The sequence below is a fragment of the Squalius cephalus genome (genome assembly GCF_949319135.1).
Source record: "Squalius cephalus genome assembly, chromosome: 16".
NCBI classification, from domain to species: domain Eukaryota; kingdom Metazoa; phylum Chordata; class Actinopteri; order Cypriniformes; family Leuciscidae; genus Squalius; species Squalius cephalus.
This window is the reverse complement of record NC_137137.1, coordinates 2,340,603-2,360,983: the sequence shown is the minus strand read 5'-3', so window position 1 is coordinate 2,360,983 and position 20,381 is coordinate 2,340,603. Positions and strand designations below refer to the sequence as shown.

General features: G+C 41.3%; 1 protein-coding gene across 2 annotated transcripts in view; it reads right to left on the bottom strand.

The window, feature by feature from the left end:
* ikbkb (inhibitor of nuclear factor kappa B kinase subunit beta) overlaps positions 1-20,381 on the bottom strand; it is a 38,450-nt gene that overhangs the window by 8,936 nt on the left and 9,133 nt on the right. Inside the window, exons 4-19 of one of the 2 annotated variants that reach the window (XM_079896524.1) lie at positions 19,039-19,156; positions 18,816-18,885; positions 14,892-14,980; positions 14,627-14,716; positions 14,390-14,514; positions 12,962-13,069; positions 11,878-12,094; positions 10,761-10,955; positions 10,563-10,677; positions 9,076-9,199; positions 8,071-8,222; positions 7,904-7,965; positions 6,940-7,043; positions 4,974-5,023; positions 4,795-4,894; positions 1,339-3,723 (exon numbers count right to left, since the gene is read on the bottom strand). In XM_079896524.1, coding sequence (XP_079752650.1) covers positions 3,696-3,723; positions 4,795-4,894; positions 4,974-5,023; positions 6,940-7,043; positions 7,904-7,965; positions 8,071-8,222; positions 9,076-9,199; positions 10,563-10,677; positions 10,761-10,955; positions 11,878-12,094; positions 12,962-13,069; positions 14,390-14,514; positions 14,627-14,716; positions 14,892-14,980; positions 18,816-18,885; positions 19,039-19,156 — 1,747 coding nt within the window. In that variant the 3' untranslated portion in view covers positions 1,339-3,695. Of the gene's footprint in view, positions 1-1,338; positions 3,724-4,794; positions 4,895-4,973; positions 5,024-6,939; positions 7,044-7,903; positions 7,966-8,070; positions 8,223-9,075; positions 9,200-10,562; positions 10,678-10,760; positions 10,956-11,877; positions 12,095-12,961; positions 13,070-14,389; positions 14,515-14,626; positions 14,717-14,891; positions 14,981-18,815; positions 18,886-19,038; positions 19,157-20,381 lie in introns of those variants that run through there. The other variant, XM_079896523.1, reaches the window with a different exon arrangement.

The window sequence follows — 20,381 nt, the reverse complement described above, 5'->3', positions numbered from 1 at the left end:
GTTCTCCCAGTGCGGGGCTATGAGGAGCACTGCGCAGCGCGTTTCCCTGATCTTTGCTAATACCTGAGGCAGCATTGAGATCGGGGGGAAAGCGTACAACGGGACACTGGGCCAAACTTGGGCCAGCGCATCCTTGCTCTTCGAAAAGAACCTTTTGCACTGAGCGTTCTCGCTTGTGGCAAAAAGGTCCAATTTCGCTTCGCCGAAGCGGCGCCACAACGTCTGTACCGTCTGGCTGTGTAACGCCCATTCCCCTGGGGTAACATTGTCCCTGGACAGTTTGTCCGGGTCGTCGTTCAGGTGCCCGGGCACGTGCGCGGCTCTCAGCGAGCGCAGCGAGCCCTGAGCCCAGACCAAAAGGCGTTCTGTTAGAGCGCGCAGGGCTCTGGATCTGAGTCCGCCCTGGCGGTTCACGTAGGACACCACTGACATGTTGTCTGAGCGAACTAGCACGTGGTGTCCCCGCAAGTATGGGAGAAAATGCTTCAAAGCCTTCTCGACCGCTAACATCTCCAGACAGTTTATATGGAGGTTCCGCTCTGGGCCCGACCAGGGGCCGCAGATTGGTCTGCCCCCGTAAAGCGCTCCCCAACCCATGTTGGACGCGTCTGTCGAGACCACTTTGCGGTGTGAGATGACTCCCATTGTCACTCCCTGTCGGTACCATTCGGGCGCTAGCCAGGGCTGCAGGGCTGAGACACAGACCTGAGTCACGCTGACTTGAGCGCTGCCCGAAACCCACGCTCCGCGGGGTATTTTCGATTTCAGCCAGCATTGAAGCGGGCGCATTCGAAGTAAACCCAGCTGTAGGACCGCTGCGGCTGATGCCATATGGCCTAACAGCTTCTGGAAACGTTTCAGAGGGAGGTATCTGCCCTTTTGGAAGGATGCGGCGAGGTGTCGAACACAGCGCGCGCGCTGTTCTGACAGCCTGGCCGTCATCGCCACCGAGTCCAGTTCTATTCCTAGGAAGGAAATTGACTGACTGGGGATAAGTGAGCTCTTGGCCCAGTTCACCGAAAGACCCAGGCTTTCCAGATGACTGAGAAGCGCTATCTTGTGAGAGATGAGTTCCTCTTTTGACTGCGCTAGTCTTTCAGATCGAGAGATATGAACCAGTCCCTCGGGCGAATTAGCGCGAGGATCTGCCTGGTCGTAAGCATTTTGAACGGCCGTCTCATGAGAGCCCTGTTCAAATGTCTCAGATCTAATATGGGTCTGAGCCCACCGTCCTTCTTGGGCACGAGGAAATAACGGCTGTAAAAGCCCGCCTCGGTCAGAGAAGGAGGAACTCTCTCTATCGGCCTTTTTTTTTGTTGTTTTTTTTGTTTTTTTTTTCGTAGCAGCTTCGCTATTTCTGCATGAAGCAGATGGGCTGCTTCTGCGTTCACTTTCATTTCGGTCCGGGCTTGAAAGCGCGGAGGCCGACGACTGAACTGTAGCGAATAGCCCTGTATTACCGTGTCCAGCACCCATGTCGACACACCCGGAATAGCTTTCCATGCATTCGCACTCATAGCTAGGGGTCGAATGGCCTCTGAGTCCTGCCCGCTGCATAGCGCGGGACGAGGGACCTGCAGTGGCGGGCGCGCGGTGCGCGCTGAGACAGTGCTGCGAGACGGGGACTCGCTGATAGCAGTGACCGGCCGGATTGCGCTGAGAGAGCGCGCGTGAGTGTTTATAGCAGAGTGTGAACGCAGGGGAGCGGGCACAGGACTCTTTATTAAAACACGGCCGGTGGCAGTGGCGATATCTGAACCCTGAACGTGTGAGACAGAGCGAACAGCGTGTGGTTGTGAGCACTCGTGAGCGGGCACCTTTCCTACACTTAACACTCGAGCGGCAAGTGCGCGCTTTATGTGAGTGTGCTCTGTGGGGTACACAGGGGGAATTGTGCTTGTGTGTAGAAATGAACACTGGGTCGTGGGCATATTTACTACACTCAAACACCGTCGGCGTGAGCCGAATAACCAGAATTAACACTCTTTGCCAGATTTTCTGGGCCGCTGTACGAACAGCGTTTGTGTGCAGGCGAGCGAGTTGTATAACTGACTCATTGGCTGCAATACACACACTTTCTGCGTGTGAGAAGCTGGCCGCGAGCTTGGATCAGCGAACAGCATAAAAAATTTTGCTGCCAGAGCCGGGATCGAACACGGGTCTCTGGTGTGAAAGCCTGTTATTCTGCCACTGAGCCACAGGGGAAGAGTGCATAGGCTATCGGTTCGCTCGAGCATAAGAGAGTGCGGGTCATGTTTTTCGTCGGCGATAGCGTGCAGACGTGCGTGTATTATAACAGGCTCGTTGCTGCAACATTAACATTTTCAGCCGCCTAAACTCAGAGGGGGCTAAGAAACGTATGGGAATTGGAGAATGGCCCAGCCTCAGCGGGGCTACAAACATCTCCCTCCTCATTCCGCCGGTGAGTGAGGCACGCGGGGTGCTGAGCATTACTCGTGACCGTCCGCTCTGACATCCCTGAGAACGGCGCAGTTTGCGCGGGAAGCGGGGCGAGTAGCCGGAGCGTCGTCATGTTTTGCAGGCGAGCGTGTAAGGTAACAGGCTCGTTTACTGCAATATTAATATTTCCAGCCGCCTGAACTTAGAGGGGACTGAGAAATATGAGAGAAAGGCGGAAGCCAAGCCTCGGTGGGACTCGAACGCTCTCTTTCCTCCTATCACCGGCGAGTGACGGACGCGGGGACAGTAGCTTTCTTGTAACGTAAAGAAAACTAACCCCGCGACTGTCAGCTTCTGCAATCCCTTGTGAGCGGCGCAGTCTGCGCGGCTCGAACAGAGGGAGAGAGTGCGGGGAGAGCGAGTAGCCAGAGAGCGTTATCATGTTTGCAGGCGTGCGTGTGCTGTGACAGGCTCGTTTACTGCAATATTAATATTTCCAGCCGCCTGAACTTAGAGGGGACTGAGAAATATGTGAGAAAGGCGGTAGCCAAGCCTCGGTGAGACTCGAACACTCTCTTTTCTCCTATCACCGGCGAGTGACGGACGCGGGGACAGTAGCTTTCTTGTAACGTAAAGAAAACTAACCCCGCGACTGTCAGCTTCTGCAATCCCTTGTGAGCGGCGCAGTCTGCGCGGCTCGAACAGAGGGAGAGAGTGCGGGGAGGGCGAGTAGCCAGAGAGCGTTATCCTGTTTGCAGGCGTGCGTGTACTGTGACAGGCTCGTTTACTGCAGTATAGATATTCCCAGTAGCCTGAACTAGGAGGGGACTGAGAAATATGTTAGAGATGGAGGTTAGACCGGCCTTGGCGGGTCTAGAACACTCTTTTCTCCTTTCGCCGGGAGACGGCGGGCGGGGGGGAGGGGGGGTAGCTTTCTTGTAACGTAAAGAAAGCTAGCCCCGTGACCGTACGCGTCTGCGATCCCTTGTGAGCGGCACGTTTTGCGCGGCTCGAACAGAGGGAGAGAGCGAGCCCCGTAATCATCCGCATCTCTAACACACCTTGTGAGAGGCGCAGTTGCGCGGCTCGACAGAGGGAGAGAGAGAGCGGGGAGTGGTGCGAGGCATTTGAAACAACGCCTCGTGTAAAGATACATCAGTAAAACACATAATGAGAAAGGATATATCGCCGGATAGCTGAGCTGGCACGGCAGGCTGAAGGCGGCGAAGATTCGTCCGGCTTCCTCAGGCTGTCCTAGGCTGGCTCGTTGCTGGTTTCGACGGCGACGGCTTCTCTCAGAGAGCAGCGATGCGAAGAGCTTCGCTGAAGAGACAGAAATCAGAGAATTAAGCCTCCGAGCCCTGTTTTTATACGCTCTGACGTCGCCCCTTCTGGCGGGCTGTGACGCGCGAGGGCGCGCGCACCCTGATTGGGCGTGACGTCACGCGGGGCTCACTGGTAGGCTTAAGCAGTTGCCGCGCGGCAGCCAATGAGCACGCAGTATTGCCCGCTCTAGCTCTGCTGTGCTGCCTGCTGCACTGCGTTGACAAATTATGAAAAATTAAGGATAATTTTTTGGCTTCAGTATCTCGAGAAAAGATGACTTTTCCCGTAGCGTAAGTTCCTTACGCAATACGAGAGAACCTCTCGTAAGAGAACTGAATTCAATTAAAAATGTAACGTTACTATTCTATATGTAGCCTATGTGGTATAATTTTTTGGCTTATTAAGTTATTAAACATGCTAATGTTTTACTATGTAAGAGGTTTAATGCTGAATGCTGCCTATGTATAGCCTGGGTTTCCCCATACTGCCTTGCTCGCAGCGCGATTTCATTCACGCTGCTAGGCAGTCTGGACACCATGGAACAAATTTTCCCCTGAAAAAGGGAACCAATCACAGAACGGGGAGGGAGCAGCAAGATGATGACGACACCGAAGCAGTTTGTTTATATCAGACTCGACCTTACCTTCTACCCTCATGTTTATCTTGCACAAACGGTAATATTCGCTAAACGCCATCGTGTACAAATAAATCTTTGACCCATCGTCTTTTTCCTCGTCAAATTTCTCTCACTCTACATACGTCATCTGGTATAATTGAAGCGATTGGCTATGAGCTACATACAGGCGCATTTGATAGACATTCATAGCGCCCAATAAACGTCTCTGGGCATTCGTAAACCACGCCTCAAATACGAGAAAATGCACACGTAGTTCCCAGACCAAGTCTCAATGAGACTTGGTCTGACGTTAGCCAGGCTAGCCTATGTAGACAACAGACATGAAAACTTAGGGATTGGAACAGAGCTCATTTATATCACAGCCGTCAATAATGTTGTGTCTGCAGAGAAGCCTGTAATGAAATCTGATTTAATGTCTCACAGGAACAGACCTCAGGTGTGTGTAAAAGTCCCGCAACTTCCTCTCGTAGAACTGTACGGCTTGAACCACCAGTTTGATGACTTCTTGACAGTCGCCATTACTGCGCTGCTCTGGAGACAGTAAAGAGACTTTCAGATCACATGATGGAGAGGCTCATTCAGTCTGAGGATGCTGACATGTGTATCTTACCTCTGGGTTTCTCTCTCAGTTTACGGAAGAGCTCCATTGCCTTCACCTCACTGCAAAACACAACACAGGTGAGTGGGAGCGTATGCAAACACACACACACACACACACTCATGGTATTTCAGGGAGTCAGACACTGGCTTACACCAGTCTGCTGGGAAACAAGTCATGTTTGTGATTTATCTGACTACAGTAACACTTCTGAGGAAGAACAAATCACTGGATTTGATAAAGTCAGTGGGGTTCATGACATCTCTGAAAGATATTCAAGAATTTATTATATAACGCCTACTGTATCATATTTGATAAGTAGTGTTGTCACGATACTGGATTTTCCAACTTCGATACGATACCTTGAAAAATATCGATATTCGATACCATGGGGAAACTGCCGTACAGATGTTTTTATTATTATCTCTTAATGTTGTTGAAATAGCTTTCACACAGCACAGGGAGGCTTTATTTGAATCTTTGAACTAAATTTACACCAAAAAAAAACAAAAAACAGTAAACAACCAGTAATAAAATAAGAATAAATAAAGAAATTGCAAATGATAGCACAAATTAATACAATAGAGTGGCATGAAATAAACAGCTTTAAGTTTTCGGGTGGCTCTAACAGTAGTATTCGGGTAAGAAATAGCCTACTACAGAAATTAAAGATGTAAAATAACACTAGATATTCTTCACTTTAAATATTAAATACAGATCAATGCTTACAATTAAAGTTACAAAAGTTATTCAGTCAAGAGCAGCGAGTGACTTTCTCTTTGTCTTTTGTTCTTTGATTCACATTATTGACAGACAGCAGGTTTATTGCTTATCCTGCTGTCACTTTAAGAGCTTATGCGCTTAACATGCGTTAACTATTTATATCCCAAAACTGACTGTTTATACACACCAAGACGGGCATTTTGACATAATTTTGTGTGTGTTTGACCATTTAAGCGCAATAAGCCACGGAAAAGAACTTAATTTTGGTTCTTGCGCTGCTTATATTGTATACTATCAGTAGGTGCATTTCCATTACAGATTTGCATTACAGATTTCTAAATGTCGACAAAAAACTATTTCCTCTCGCGAAAGTTATTCCAAAAATCATGGCGACGGATGTTGGTAGTATCATGTATATCTCAGCCACTGCACTTGCCATTATTAGTAATCAAAGGAGACGTATGTGTGTTATCCAATCATTAATGCCAAGGAAAGACCCTTATACTTGTGAGCGGCTCATATGAGGTGTTTCTGGGTGTTTCTCCCTCATATCTGCTTCGAGTTCTTGATTGTGGCATTTATTTGAGGTTTAGAATCCAGTATTCCTGAAATTCATTGTCTTTTATGAATTTAATAAAGAACTCTGTCTTGTATTCTGTCCAAATATACCACGTCATCTACGTCAGGTGACCTGTAAATGGGCAAAAACTGTTTCCATTGCCAGAAAAAACCCCTCATGCGAGAGTGAAAACTTTTTTGTGATAAATGGGAGTTTATGCGAAATTGACGTGTTTCCATTGGCCGTATTTTCAATTCGCAATTTGTGGTTCAATTCACCATCGGAGAGAAGAGAGAGGTATTGCTACTGGAGAAAATGAGGATATTATCGAAACTTTGCACACAAAAAAAAACCTGTCACACACAATCTACTTCTGTCATCTGATTGATAGTTCACACTTTTTAATCAAGTAAAGGCCACTTAGTATCATTGTAAAAACATTCACCTTCAGGTCGGAGTTCACGTGTCTTTTAGCCGTGATATCTTTACTGATTTGTAAAAAGTAAATGTAAAAACCCTAACCTTAAACTAAGGTATTTTGTTATCGAGTATGAGCTTCACATTCTGACTAAATCATACCATATGAGCACCAAAAGCCCAATGTAACAAATATGATTCACACCAAACATTCATATATCAGTATGACTACATGAGACTAGTATGTGTATGTGTGTGTGTGTGTGTGTGTTGGTTTACAGTGTCTCTAAAGCCTCTCCACTCCTCCACGGCTGTCTCTGGAGTTCAACAATATCAGTTTGAAGGGTCATCATCTCCTCTTCCAGTTTATTCACGTCTTCTGTCTGACGCACACACAATTACAACACCAAAACACACGGTTACAACCACACAAACATTCACTATGATAGCAATTACATAGGGGTGTGACGATACACGATATTGGGTTGAGACGAGATGATATTTTTAAAAAGCACTACATTAAAGAAATCTTCAATGACAAAATATAACTAGAAAAATTTTCAGCTTAAAGTCACAAAAATGCAGAACAATGCAGGCGCGTTTAACTAGTAATTGTTCAATTATTTTAATAATTATTAGGTAATAACAATACAACAAACAAACAAGTGAACAATAGCCTTTAAAATGACATAAAATACATAAAAGGCAATAATAATTAGTGTAAATAAAGTATCAAAATCAAGTCATTTTATGGTTTTATTGAACAACATAATGTAATGTTATCAACTTATGCACATGTATTATAACAAATACCTGCAGAGGGCGCTTTAAGAGATGGATCAAATCCTTGATTAATATTGTCCAAACAACTTTTAATTCAAATGACCACTTAATCTTTAATATTTGGCCACTACTTTACGATAGAGATGCTACAGCTGCTCTAATTTCTTGAACAAGAACTTGTGGACATCAAAAAATGCAAACTCAAGATTTTTTTTGGAAATCGCAATGAACAGTTCACATAATTAATAACATACTGATGTATTCTCCTGTGATAAGAGTAGGTTTATAAATGATAGCACTATGCTATATTATGATTTTTAAATTGTTATATATCGTGCAGCCTAAGAAAACAAACTATATTCTCGAATAGCAAGACAACTTTTCACCTCAACGAGAAATATTTTGATATCGCGAGATCTCGTCACACCCCTAATTAACATAACATCAAATAGGCATGTACCTGTCCACAGTCGAGGGCGGTTTGCTCCATTTCTCTCCAGACACTCAATAATTTTTCAGAAGCTGGAAAGCATGAGCCAATCAACACTCATTCTGAAAGTAATGCTAAAACCAGAACTGAGAGCCGGTTTGGGTACACTAATATTTATTTGTGAAGGTGTGTCATACCGATCCCCGTGGCTCTCTGCTCCTGGTATTTGTCAATGTCGATGTGCAGACTAGTGCTGAAAAACTCCAGCGTGGCTTTTAACCTCTGGTGCATCGACACCATCTCGTTCTTCTGCTTTGACAATGTGCCGTTATGTCTGAGGAGACTCATGCTGGAACAGAGAGAGAGTGAACGAGTCATTTACAGCCTCTCACTAAAGCTCTATATAAATAAATGGGACTACTTTGTTAACTTGTTTAATAAATGGGTAAAGACTTTACAATAAAGTAGCATTAGTTAACCTTGTTGTAGAGTGTTACCAATAAATATTACTGGTCTTGTAAATTAGGGGTTCTAAAGAAAAAAAATCATAATCTTTAATTTCTACGTTCGTTCCTGTCTTAACCTCATAAAAATTGTTTTAAAAAATATTTTTCCTTTTCCTTTAATCCTACCTTGTCTGGCATATGCTACTCTGAGTAATGCCTGAACTTTGTATTTTGAGCACTTCTTGTGTTGTTTTTGTCTCTTCACGATGACTCTTAATTTAGTCCTAATTTGTAAGTCGCTTTGGACAAAGGCGTCTGCTCAGTGTAAATGTAATTAAATTGTAAAATATTTATTAGCTTCTATTGTTGTAACTAAGTGAGAGGGGGGAAATAAAATTAACTAATAATATCACAGACCACTTTCATGATCCAATCAAATACTGATGGATAAAATCTCTCGCCCTACATTATTTTCTTGCCAATTATTCTGTTTCACATTAGAGAACTAAATGTATCTTAAATAAATCCGAAAAAGCTCAAAATTCCACATTCTTAACCGTTGTGCTGTTTTGAAAACCCTATAAAACTTGACCGGCCTAAAAAAAAAAGCTTATAAATCACTTGTCACGCTATTTTATCACCAAATATTGGATTCAATCTTTTTGTCAACTTGTTTTCTTTCAGTCAAGACATTTATTTTTGAAACTGACAGCCTCTCACATCAGCGTCAGCTCTTACAGATCGCTCTCGTCTTACATGGCTACTTTCTGTCCTTGCTGCAGCCTCTGCCAGTCCTCCTTCAGCGCGCGGATGGTTTGCCACGCTTGACCCCATGTGCGTCTCTGGGAACTGTAGGGGAGTGAGCGTTTCGGCTCGTTCTCTACATCACAAAAGACAGATCCATTTAGTGACCCTTCTCTGAGGTGTAGACACTACCAGTGTTGCATGGTATTGTGGGCACTTTAAAATACTGTAAATTAGGGGTGTAACAATATATTGTCACAATATATCTTAAAACAAAAATACAACAATATGTATCGTGGATAGTGACTATGTATTGTAAATAGTTCACCCAAAATAAAAATTATTGTGCGAGAAAAAATTCAAGTTTTCAGAGTTTTAGTGTCAGTACTACAAGTCCAACCCTATTCATACACCCCAATGTAAAACCAAATTTAGCATTTTAATCAACCGTAAAAAAAAAAATGTGTTAACCTTTTACCTCACGTCTTAAAGTATCGCAATAATATAGTATCGTGAGTTCAGTATCATGATATGTATCGAATGAGGGTATCTTTACACCCCTACTGTAAATTATTCTAGATAATTTTATAGAATGATGCTTTTCCATCAACCAGTGAAATTTAATAACACTCTGTATGTGCTGCTTAAAAGAGGCGATGAAAAACATGGATGAGAAGCTGTTAGTGTTCGGCTGAATGAAAATGCAGATTCACTCTCTGACAGTAGGTGGCGCTTTGTACAGAACGGCAGAAATAATGAAGTTGCATCGGTTTCCTGGTTAACTTTCTGTTTTTAACTCACTTGTCATGGAGAAGAAAGGAAGTCAAGCAGTTACTTTTTAAAACAGACGTTCAGATTATTAAGCAACACCAAATACTTATAGACACAATTTTTTTATTTTAATTAGGGATGAACTGATATGAACATTTTGGCCGATACCGATAACCGATAATTTTTTATAATTGATAACCGATATATTGGCCGATAAATCCAAATTCACAGAATTCACAACATTTTACAGTAGTGTTCTCATTATAATTTTATGTAGCCTATATGACAGACTTGCACTGCTTGTGTTGCACTTAACTGTACTTTCCTTTTCTAAGTGATGTCAATCATATTTCAAGCAGTTTCAAGCAAATTTTCTTATCGGGTCGATAACGATAACATAAAAAATGACCAAATATATCGATACTGATATGGTGGCCGATAGATCATGCATCCCTAATTTTAATCTGGACTAAAAATCAATATCTGAAAAGTTTTGATTGTTTATTATAGGCTAGTTCTTCTGCACTTCAATGTTTGAAACATTTGTTTACTTTTATACATTTTTGCTTTTTTTTATTGCATTGAAATGTTTCAAAGTTTTTGTTACATGGAAAATAACAATGGTTAATCTTGTTTTTAAAAGGACAACAGGTACATTTCTGTCAATATAGTGATGAAGACTTTAGACTACTGAGGTGAACGAGGGAAAGAAATGGACAGTAACTCACGGACGAATCGGACGTTCTCAGGAAGGACACGAGGCGTAAAATGAGGCTCGTAACTGCAGCACGAACGGTCAAACAGGAAAACAAGCGGCTCATCCGTGCGCCGGGCGTCCATCAGCTAAAAACACAACACAATCAGGCTAAACTGGGTTGGATTGACGTTAAAAAGTTGCTGTAGCATCTAAAAGGTGTCAAACATACGCTATAATCGATGGCACACTGCATGACGCTGTTCTGCGGCTCGAGGGCAAGTCCCGCCTCCAGCAGCAGCTCCTGATTGGCCGGAGGAATGCGAGCGTCTTGCGCGATTCGTTCCTGAAGGGACGCCACGTCTTCCAGCGGCTGCACGGAGTAGGTGAATATTTCAGCCGAGGTCATGTTGAGTACGTGGACCAGCTGAGAAGAAAGAGACGATAAAATTAGGCATATTTATGCACAACACTGTGGCGTAACGGGAGGATTAGGATGATTCTGAGGGGCCATTTGCTGCTGTAATCGTTCCATTAGAGCTGCAACTTGATAAATCGATTAGTTGGTCGATTATTTCTTCGATTAATCGGATAAAAAAGCTGCTTCTTTTCTTTTCTTGACTAAACACACTATTCCACGTCCTGGCCAAAGCTGTCCTTCAAACTAATTTGCCAACTGAATGCTATGAAAACATAGCGAATATATATATATATATCTATGCTACGTACAAAAGAGCTAAAAAGCAAAAGGAGAGTTTAAATCCCTACATTAAAAATGAAGATGATAAGTATAAAGACAAAGAAAAACACAAACTCAGTGTTGACAGATAAGAGGAATTGTCTGCAGGAACACACACGTTCCCTCTGGACACAGTAACCTGTTACTGTCATTTCTTTATCCTGTAAATGTTAAAATCTTACATTTATATTCAATTACACACAGTTATCCCTTTACAGCTACCACTCTCATTAGATACTTGAATTACAAATACTTTAATGTTGACTTTTAAACCTAAATTTAACGTCCGACAACAGATATTTCAGCAAAATTTATATTTTTGCGGTGAATATTAATAGTCTTCCTCTGTAATGCATGCGCGCGCCGGCGCTCGTTCAGTAAAGTCTGAAGTTTAACGCAGACTGTCAGGACGAGCGTTCATGCAAAATGGAAATACAGTTCAGTATGTTTCTCACACTATTTTTAGATGCATTTTGTCCATAGAAATGCGTTATTCGTTATTCAGTGCTGGGCAGACGCAACTAATCGATAATGACATTTGCTGTCCATGATTTTCATTATCGATTGATTGTTGCAGCCCTACATTTCATCATCGAGAGCTTCAGCTTACCTTTAGATCCAGAATGCGCCGTAATTCATCGAAGCAGAAACAGGAACTTTTCGGAGAGTCTTTGACACTCTCTGGACTGGTTTCTTTACTGTCCTCCTCCGGATCTTTGACCCCCTCCTGAATGTCTTTGCTCTGCTGTTTTAAATCTTTGCCTCGCTCTTTCGGTGACCATCTCAGCATCATTTGTAGCCAGCTCTCCAGCTTCCCAGCTAACAGTCTGAAACACATAGAGTTAGATTAACCCATTTTAAACACTCCATTTTTTTTTTAAGTCAAATTTATCGATTTAGCTGTACTTGAAACTAATGAATGAATAATTGTTGTTGAAAAATTTGAGGCCTATGATCAGTTTCAAAAATAAATACAAAACCTGTCCTAATTTAAAAAACAAAAAAACAAGTTGACAAAAAGATTGATTCTAATATTTGTTGATAAAATAGCATAACAAGAGATTTATAAGCTATTTCTTTTGTAGGCCAGTCATTTTTGACCGGGAACACCACAGGTGTGACTTTGTGCCATTTTATACAAAATAAAACATTAAACATGGTTAAACATTAAAGCACACTAGTGTGATAACTGGTGCAATTTGTTTTCATTTTATGTAAAATTTACAAAATTATCCACAAATAACGTTTTTTTTTTTTTTTTTTTCACTCAAAAACTGAGGTATGTAAGCTCAGATAAAAAAGGCCTACGATCAAACAATTCCAAAAAGAAATATATAACCGGTCCTAATTGAAAGAAAACAAGTTGACAAAAAATTGAAATAGAATATTTTGTGATGATGTAGCATAATTAGAGATTTATAAGCAATTTTTTTGTAGGCCAGTCAATTTGATAGTTCAGTTGGCCTGATAGTTCAGTGTTACAATGTGGGGGGGAAAACACACACACACACACACACACAAAAAAATAAAGACAAAAAGTATCAAAAACAATTTGTGAGTAACTTGGTAAATTTTAGTCCAATGCAATAACATTAACTAGCATTTTCGGGAAAATACTCTCCGGGTCAAAATGACCCGAGCACAACATGATGGTTAGTAACAGATTCCTCCGTTCACGTAGTCACAGGACTCACTTGTTGAGGTTGTGAGGGTTCGGAAGGTGTTTGGAGAATCGAACTTCTCCCGTCAGATCCTCGTAAACCACAATATCATCCAGCTGTTTCTGCAACAGCTTGCCGTGCCTGAGGAGAGAGAGAGAGAGAGAGAGAGAGATGTGAATTCAAACAAACCTGGATTTATTTTGCAACACACCCATGATTTTTCTCACATTCTCAGAGGTTATAATATAAAAACAGTCCATGTGGTGAGAATACTGGAGCACATCCAATCACAGTACAGCAATTCCCGGAATAATAAACTATTGTAGCAGGAATATTATCTTTCCTCAAACATAAGATGTTAGAACAATAGTGTTTATGAAGGTCTTTTCTGCATGAAGTACAGAAACTCTGGCTCAAGCTGTCAGGTCATGACTTGTACCGAATGTACTTTTGTTTTGAGTCTTGCTATTGGGTTCATTCACATACAGATTATACTTTCCAATGCCTCGTTTTATGAGTACAGAACCTATTTGTACTACTGTAGAAGTTTGGTGCCATTCTGGGCATTATTAGTGGGGTAATTTACAAGATACAGCCTTGGATCCATTAGCGCCATCCGGCTGATATCTCTAAATAAGCTCTAACTTTAATAATGTTCAACCAAGGGGAAAAAGGCTTCTCGGGGGGGTGTTTGGCTCGAGGTCATGGTGCACAGGACCCTAGGTTGATTTTACTCAGAACCATCCCTTTAAACTGAAGAGCTGAAGCCAGTACACACATGCCACCACAAGTACGTAAACAAGAAAAAAACTATTTATTTATAAATTATTAATAATTATATTTTGAAATGGTGTAATTTCCTCACATCTGCATCAGCTTTTACAGTTTACCTTTCATATCACACAGCCTGCTTTATTTGGCAAGATAGGTTCTCCAAGGCCAGCTTTAAAACAGGCTAAAACAACAACAAAAAACTGTATATTTCTTTCAGTTCACCCGATCAACACTGATTTTGGTTTCTTTGAAGACCCAGGATTCCCACAGTCTTGGAAAAAACCATGAATATATGAGGAAGCCTCATTTTAAAAGTGTAATATCTAGACCAGGAATAGTCATTCATGGAAATGAATAAAATCTGAAAGTGCCCCTATTATACTTTAGACTCCAAAACAAAATTAGGTAGGTTAAAAGAGTAGGAACCCTGAAGAACGTTCAGCTCCTATAACTTCTGCAGTAAGGAAACTTAATATACAGAAACTAGGACTATCCAAAGATGTAAGAAAAGAAAAGAAAGGTAATTTACAGCAGATGTACAGGATAAAAACTATTCGCCTCAAAGAGGGGCACTGAATACTGTCAATGTCAATAGAGGCCTTGGAGTCAAAAAGGTTGCGAACTATCAGATCTGTGCAACCATCAGACCTTGCAGTGTAAAATTCAGTCAGCTGTGGGAATAATTACCATTGCACGGGTTGCCAGTTTGGTAGAAAAGGCCTGAATCCTGTGATACACTCAAAAACCAGCGTCCCGAAACTCCAGTAATCCACCGCCACCGTGTACTTCTGCTGCTCTAACAGCTCAGGGGCCTGAGAGACCGACAGTACAACACACAGACAAAATACTGTATATCAGTAAAGATGAGACACTAAAACAATCAAAAAAGTCTGGTATTTTGCACAAATCCGTTGATGTACCCACCAAATACTGCAGCGTCCCAACAAACGATGTGCACAGGCTGCTCTGGTCCAGCTCTTTAGCATAACCCAGATCTATGATCTTATGGACCAGCTACAAGATGCAGGAAACATTCATGCTGCTTTAATTTAGCAATAAAATATGAGAGTGGAAATAGTGCCGTCTTAATGCTTTTAGAAAACAGAATTACTGCAAAATATTATTATTATTTTTTAAACATTATTATTTAGTGAATCGGATCTTTTGCACCAGTTCTCTCAACACTTACCCTTTTTTCTCCCTGTTGAAGTACAATGTTTTCCGGTTTGAGGTCTCTGTGAATAATTCTCATCCCGTGGAGGTACGTCAGCGCCGAGGCTGGAGAGAGACAGATTTGTTTTTATTTATTGGATATATTTACATTTTAATGAGATAATCATCAATATAACTTTAGACACCAATGCTCTGCCAGCTCACTGGTCCTGAATGCACTGTGTGTTACTGTGGCGGTAACAAACCTCAGTGCCATTAAACCAGATGTGTAATTATTCAGGTAACTAGATCTCTCAGGTTTTTTGTCTTTATTTTCTTTTGTGTTCTGGGAAGAAATAGTCATACAGATTTGGAATGACGTACGGTTGAGTAATGTAAATGATGAGGGTATTCACATGGTTTTGAGGAGGGTTGACTATCACTTTAAGACATCAAGCCCAACACTCCAGTTGACCGCCAGAAATAATGTTTCCACATTATTTTTCTAAAGTATTCCCAATAAATCCTCAATTATAAGGTCACGTAGGATCAGGGTCTTACACCCAGCCGATTTGACTGGAAACAGGACTTCCACATCAACTGATGACCATGTTCATCTCAACATGTTTCGTTTAGGAAACCGCAGTATTTTCTCTTGAGAGGAAACTGAACAGGATGAGGCCGGTGACTAAATCCAGGTTCATGATGGTGATTTAACAGAAAAATCTCTGGTGGACCACAGAGTGACGATAAGGTACGGCACGATGATGACATGTTGTATACAACGACATTCGTGGCCTATCATTAGATCTTTGTTAGTTGTGGATCGAGTGTAAACAAAGATAATCTACTCACAATGGATAATAAACAGCAGACGTACCTCATCAACCCAATCCAGGTCATAATATCTTATCTCTATAGTGACTAAAGGTTATAGGCATGGGCGTCAGTTTGGTTTGAAATGTGCTGGGGACAGAGACGCATTCGGAAGTGCATTTTCAGAAGTGCTGGGTACAATGACGCATTCATTTTTTTCAGGTTATGTTTTGAAAGACGATGTCCTGTAGCTCAGGCACAGCCCCACTTTTCAACAGGCCCACCCAAAACTTTCAAAAAACTACTTTTACTATATTCTAATTTTGTCAATAATTATAAAAATATCGCCAATAAGCTCATAATTTGTGCTAAAATAGTGTTTAGTTTTAAAAACCATTTTAAAAAACTGGTTATATTTTGATGTTTCTGCGCAAGTTCAGCAGACAGTGAGGTTTGGGTTTGTTCCGATCAGAGCTCGTGAGTGGAGAGCGCATTTCTGAATATTCCGCTCCGCTCGTTCATTCCGCAGGGTCGCTCGCTCAACACAGATGTCCTGTTGCCTGGTTTAAAAATATGTGGAATAAGGGCTGCTTCCGACTAAAAGTTTTTTTCCTAGTCGACTAGTAGGCTAGTTGTTCATTTAAGTAATTCGTGGACAAATCGCCCCTTTATATTAATTTAATTAGGCTACTTATAGAGCCTACAGGATAATGAGCTTACGTAATATAGCCGCACTCAAGCGCACGACCGCACGCATAAAGCTTGCCACAAAGAACCGGTAAAAGTAATGATTATGACTGCGTCTAAATGTGTCTAAATACGCTGTGAATGTGATGTGAATGTGCATTATACGCTGAGTTTCGGTTCATTTATGAGACGAACTCCAGTTCACTCGCCGGCGCCTCCAATGTCGTGATTATCTGCTATATTTATTTATTAAATCCAGGCAATTGGTTCATGAAACATTGATTAAAATTAAGATATAATTAATACAAAACGAAATTCACTTTAAAAAAAAAGGCAGCTGTTCTGTTCGAGGTCTCTGTGAAAGTTTTAAAGCAGTCTTTTAGTGCCGCTTTCAGAGCGCTCACGTCCGTAACCGAGAACTGACACGTTGTTTTTTTCCCTCATAAATGCGAACACGGAAAAATAAAATTAAATTAATATTATAATGTTTTTTTGTTGGGTCAGACAATGATTACCAAATTTCTCTCTCATATTGCTCCTCACAACCACTGAAAACGGTAAAAAAAATTGAACCAAAAGTCAAATTAATATGGACGGAAGTTAAAAGTGGTGGGTACAAAATGACTCATGACGAAATCTGCTGGGTACGCGCCCCAAACCCCCCTCCCCGTCCCCCCCGAAATCGACGCCTATGGTTATAGGTCACTCATTTTCTCACCTTTAAACCAGTATGGTTTTTTTTTTGGGTTTTTTTTCACGGCACACAAAATGAGATGTGCAGCAGAACGTTCTGAAAGTTACACATGAAAATAGACCAATTCCTAGTTCTGCTTGTCAGAAGAGAACAAGTCCTCTTAAAAATGACCCCAGAAATCTCACATGTATCACAGCTTCACCAGAGATGTCTCAAACTGTGCTCACGTTTGCCAAGATACTCAAACATTTCTCATCAAACGATCTGAGCTGCTCCACGTTCATTTATAGCTCTTTACTCTTCCTGCATAACTTATTGACTCATTTGTGTCTGTTTATATTTCTAGGGATTCTAAAAAAAGAAGAAGTCTTAAACAAAGTTAAATGAATCATAGTTAAGTTAAGCTGAACACTTCCTTTTCTGTTCTACATACAAAACCAAGTCATGTACAGTCAAACCAAAAATTATTCAGACACCATATATACTTTTTAATATATTTTCAGGACACTATAGTTCATTTATGTAAGTTAGGATAGAAAGGTGTCTGAAATCTGAATACATTTTGGTTTGATTGTAGGTTTGGAATGACATGAGGGTGAGTAAATTAATTTTTGGAGAAACTTTCCCTTTTAAGTCCATAAGTTTTAGTAGAGCCCCCACCATTTTCTCCATTTTCTTGCTAAAAAAGTCTTAAGCTGCATAATGCATCAGACTTCTTCTCTCTGGTAATGCGTGTGTGTGTGTGTGTGTGTGTGTGTGTGTGTGTGTGTGTGTTTGTGTGTGTGTGTGTGTGTGGACATCAGATTGGTCTGATTCATACTCTCCACCACTTTCAGCTGCAAATCTGGGTTAAATATGTGATTCGGTTCATGTTCTGACATTTACAAGACCTGATGTGACACAAACGCAGATTCAGCAGAAATATAAACCGACTAGTTCGGCTGACCTCTGTTTACGGCTCACATATGTTCACGTGCTCACGTGATAAAGGTCAACTAGTCTGGTTTGCCGTCTGCTGGGACTAAAGACTGCTGGAAAAACTGAGTTGAACAGCTGCTTGTGTTATTTGTGTTGTAGGGCCCTATGAAATCTGTTTTATTTCTTCCCAAATCCCTTTTTTTTTTCTGTTTTAATTTTTCTGGATTCCATTTTAATGGTTAAATACAATTGCATTAATCAAAAAGCATGTCTAATTAAATTTAATTAAATTTAACAACAGCTTATTGCCAGTTTAACAAAAATTAAATTTTTTACAGCTGTTTTATTATTTTCAGAAATTGTTTAAATTTTTCTGGATTCAGTTTTAATGGTTTAATTAAATATTTTAGTAACTAAAAGCATGCAAAAATTAACATTTTTACAATAACAGAGCCCTATAAAATGCTTAAACCCCCCCCACACAATTCTGTTATCAAATTTACTGTCAGAAATGATGTGTAATCAAATGTTTTTTGCCAACCAAAGTGCTGCACAACACAGGTTTAGTGTTAAAATTACAACATGGAAGAAAATTTATGATTTTGAGTTTCAACAGTCTTTTTGCATGTTAATTTTCACAGACACTAATCCATATGGCAGTTTAAGTGTACAACCCTCTTCCGTGGCAAAAGCCAAATTCCGTGGCATTACACTGTAAATTACATTTTTATAACTGGACTCCGCAATTCTGTCCACGTTTTCCGTGTTGTGTAAATCATAGGACCCTAGTGTTGCGATTGGTGGGAATAACTTTGGACCGCCATTGGCTGGTGTATGCAGACTCACATATATCTTGAATCAGTGTCAGAACAGCAGCTTCTCTCATGCCACAGCAGTTCTCAAGCAGATTCAGGTACTGAACATACAGAAAGCACAGAGGTTATTTTGATAATGCAACTGAATCATTGGAATATTCATATACCATGGTTTGTACCATGATGCTGCATGTCCAAAAACCCATGCTATCACCATGGTGTTTGGCCAAAACGTTTTTTTGTAAGTGCCACACCTTGCGTAGGTCTCCTCCCTGGCAGTACTCCATGGCCAGCAATGGCAGGTCATTCGTTGCCAATTTCTGGAGTTCTTCTGGAACGTCTCTCGCCGCCACCACATTCATGTGATTCAACCTGCAGAAGAGAGACGCTTCATTATTACACGCAAACACTAAAGGACACAACGTACATATAACCCTCTTATAATCTGGGTTACAACATGTTATTAAAAAATGTGTTTGTAATATTCAGACGGCTGGCCGGCCCTGCCCTACACAAACCTCCTATAAAACACACACACTCAGGACAAAGAGGAATAAAAACAGATGGATTCCAGGCACCATAACAGGATAACTGCAACGGCAACATCTAAAACTATCATCTGAGAAAATAAACAGCTCGTTTTAACCTTCACGTGCAACCATCCTGACATAATTGCTTTAATAACAAAAATAAGGCCTTGAGTAACTACGGGTGAGTTGCATAAGAGTTTACGTACACATCTCTTGCTTTTCTCGAGAAAGAAAGAATTAAGCGAGAAAGATTAAGCATCTAAACTTTGAAAATGTCACGCTTTTTGCTTTCCTTCGATCAAATGCCAAATACCTTGGAGAAATAAAAACAAACCTCTTAATGTTCTTGAGATAATTTTTAAACAGGAAAACGGGTCTCCTAAACCTTACCGTAAAAAAACCCAAAAGCAATTCACCAGCTGAGTCAATTCAGTAACTTCAAAGCCCACTGAAATGCCTTGAAACGCACAGCATTATTCAATGTGTTGACGTAATTTCCACTGAAACGGGAAGATAAGGCGGGACATATGGAACAGCTTATATTAGTTTATCACAGCTCCGTCAGAGCCGTTGAGCTCGGTAAAGCTGCAGTTTCCTCCTAATCTCTAACCGTTTCTCCTCCTGATCTCCTCCATATCGCTTTATAATACAGCATCTGTGCCGAATTCAAACGGGTCTGATACCTTTTGTGTTCTGCATCGACTCAATCATATGATCCGCTCTGTATATTGTGTCTCTGGACCGGAGCTGACGTGATTCATGTGACACTAACGTGAAACCAGACTTCATTCGCCCCAATGGAAAGCATATTTACACTGTCTGAATCGTTCCCTATCCCCTATATAGTGCACTGTGTGTCGTTCACCATGCAGAAAATAGTAAATGTGAACACGTGAACGATTTCAGCCACAACTTCAGCAACTATTTATAGTGTAGGGGGCGGGGCTTCAGATTCTAGAGAGCCTTTGATTGGACAGCAAACTCTGATGAGAAGCTGAACTGCAGTGATGTCATCAAAATCATTGGTGGAAGTGAGAGACGGTAAGTTTTGAACGCTTATATCTTCT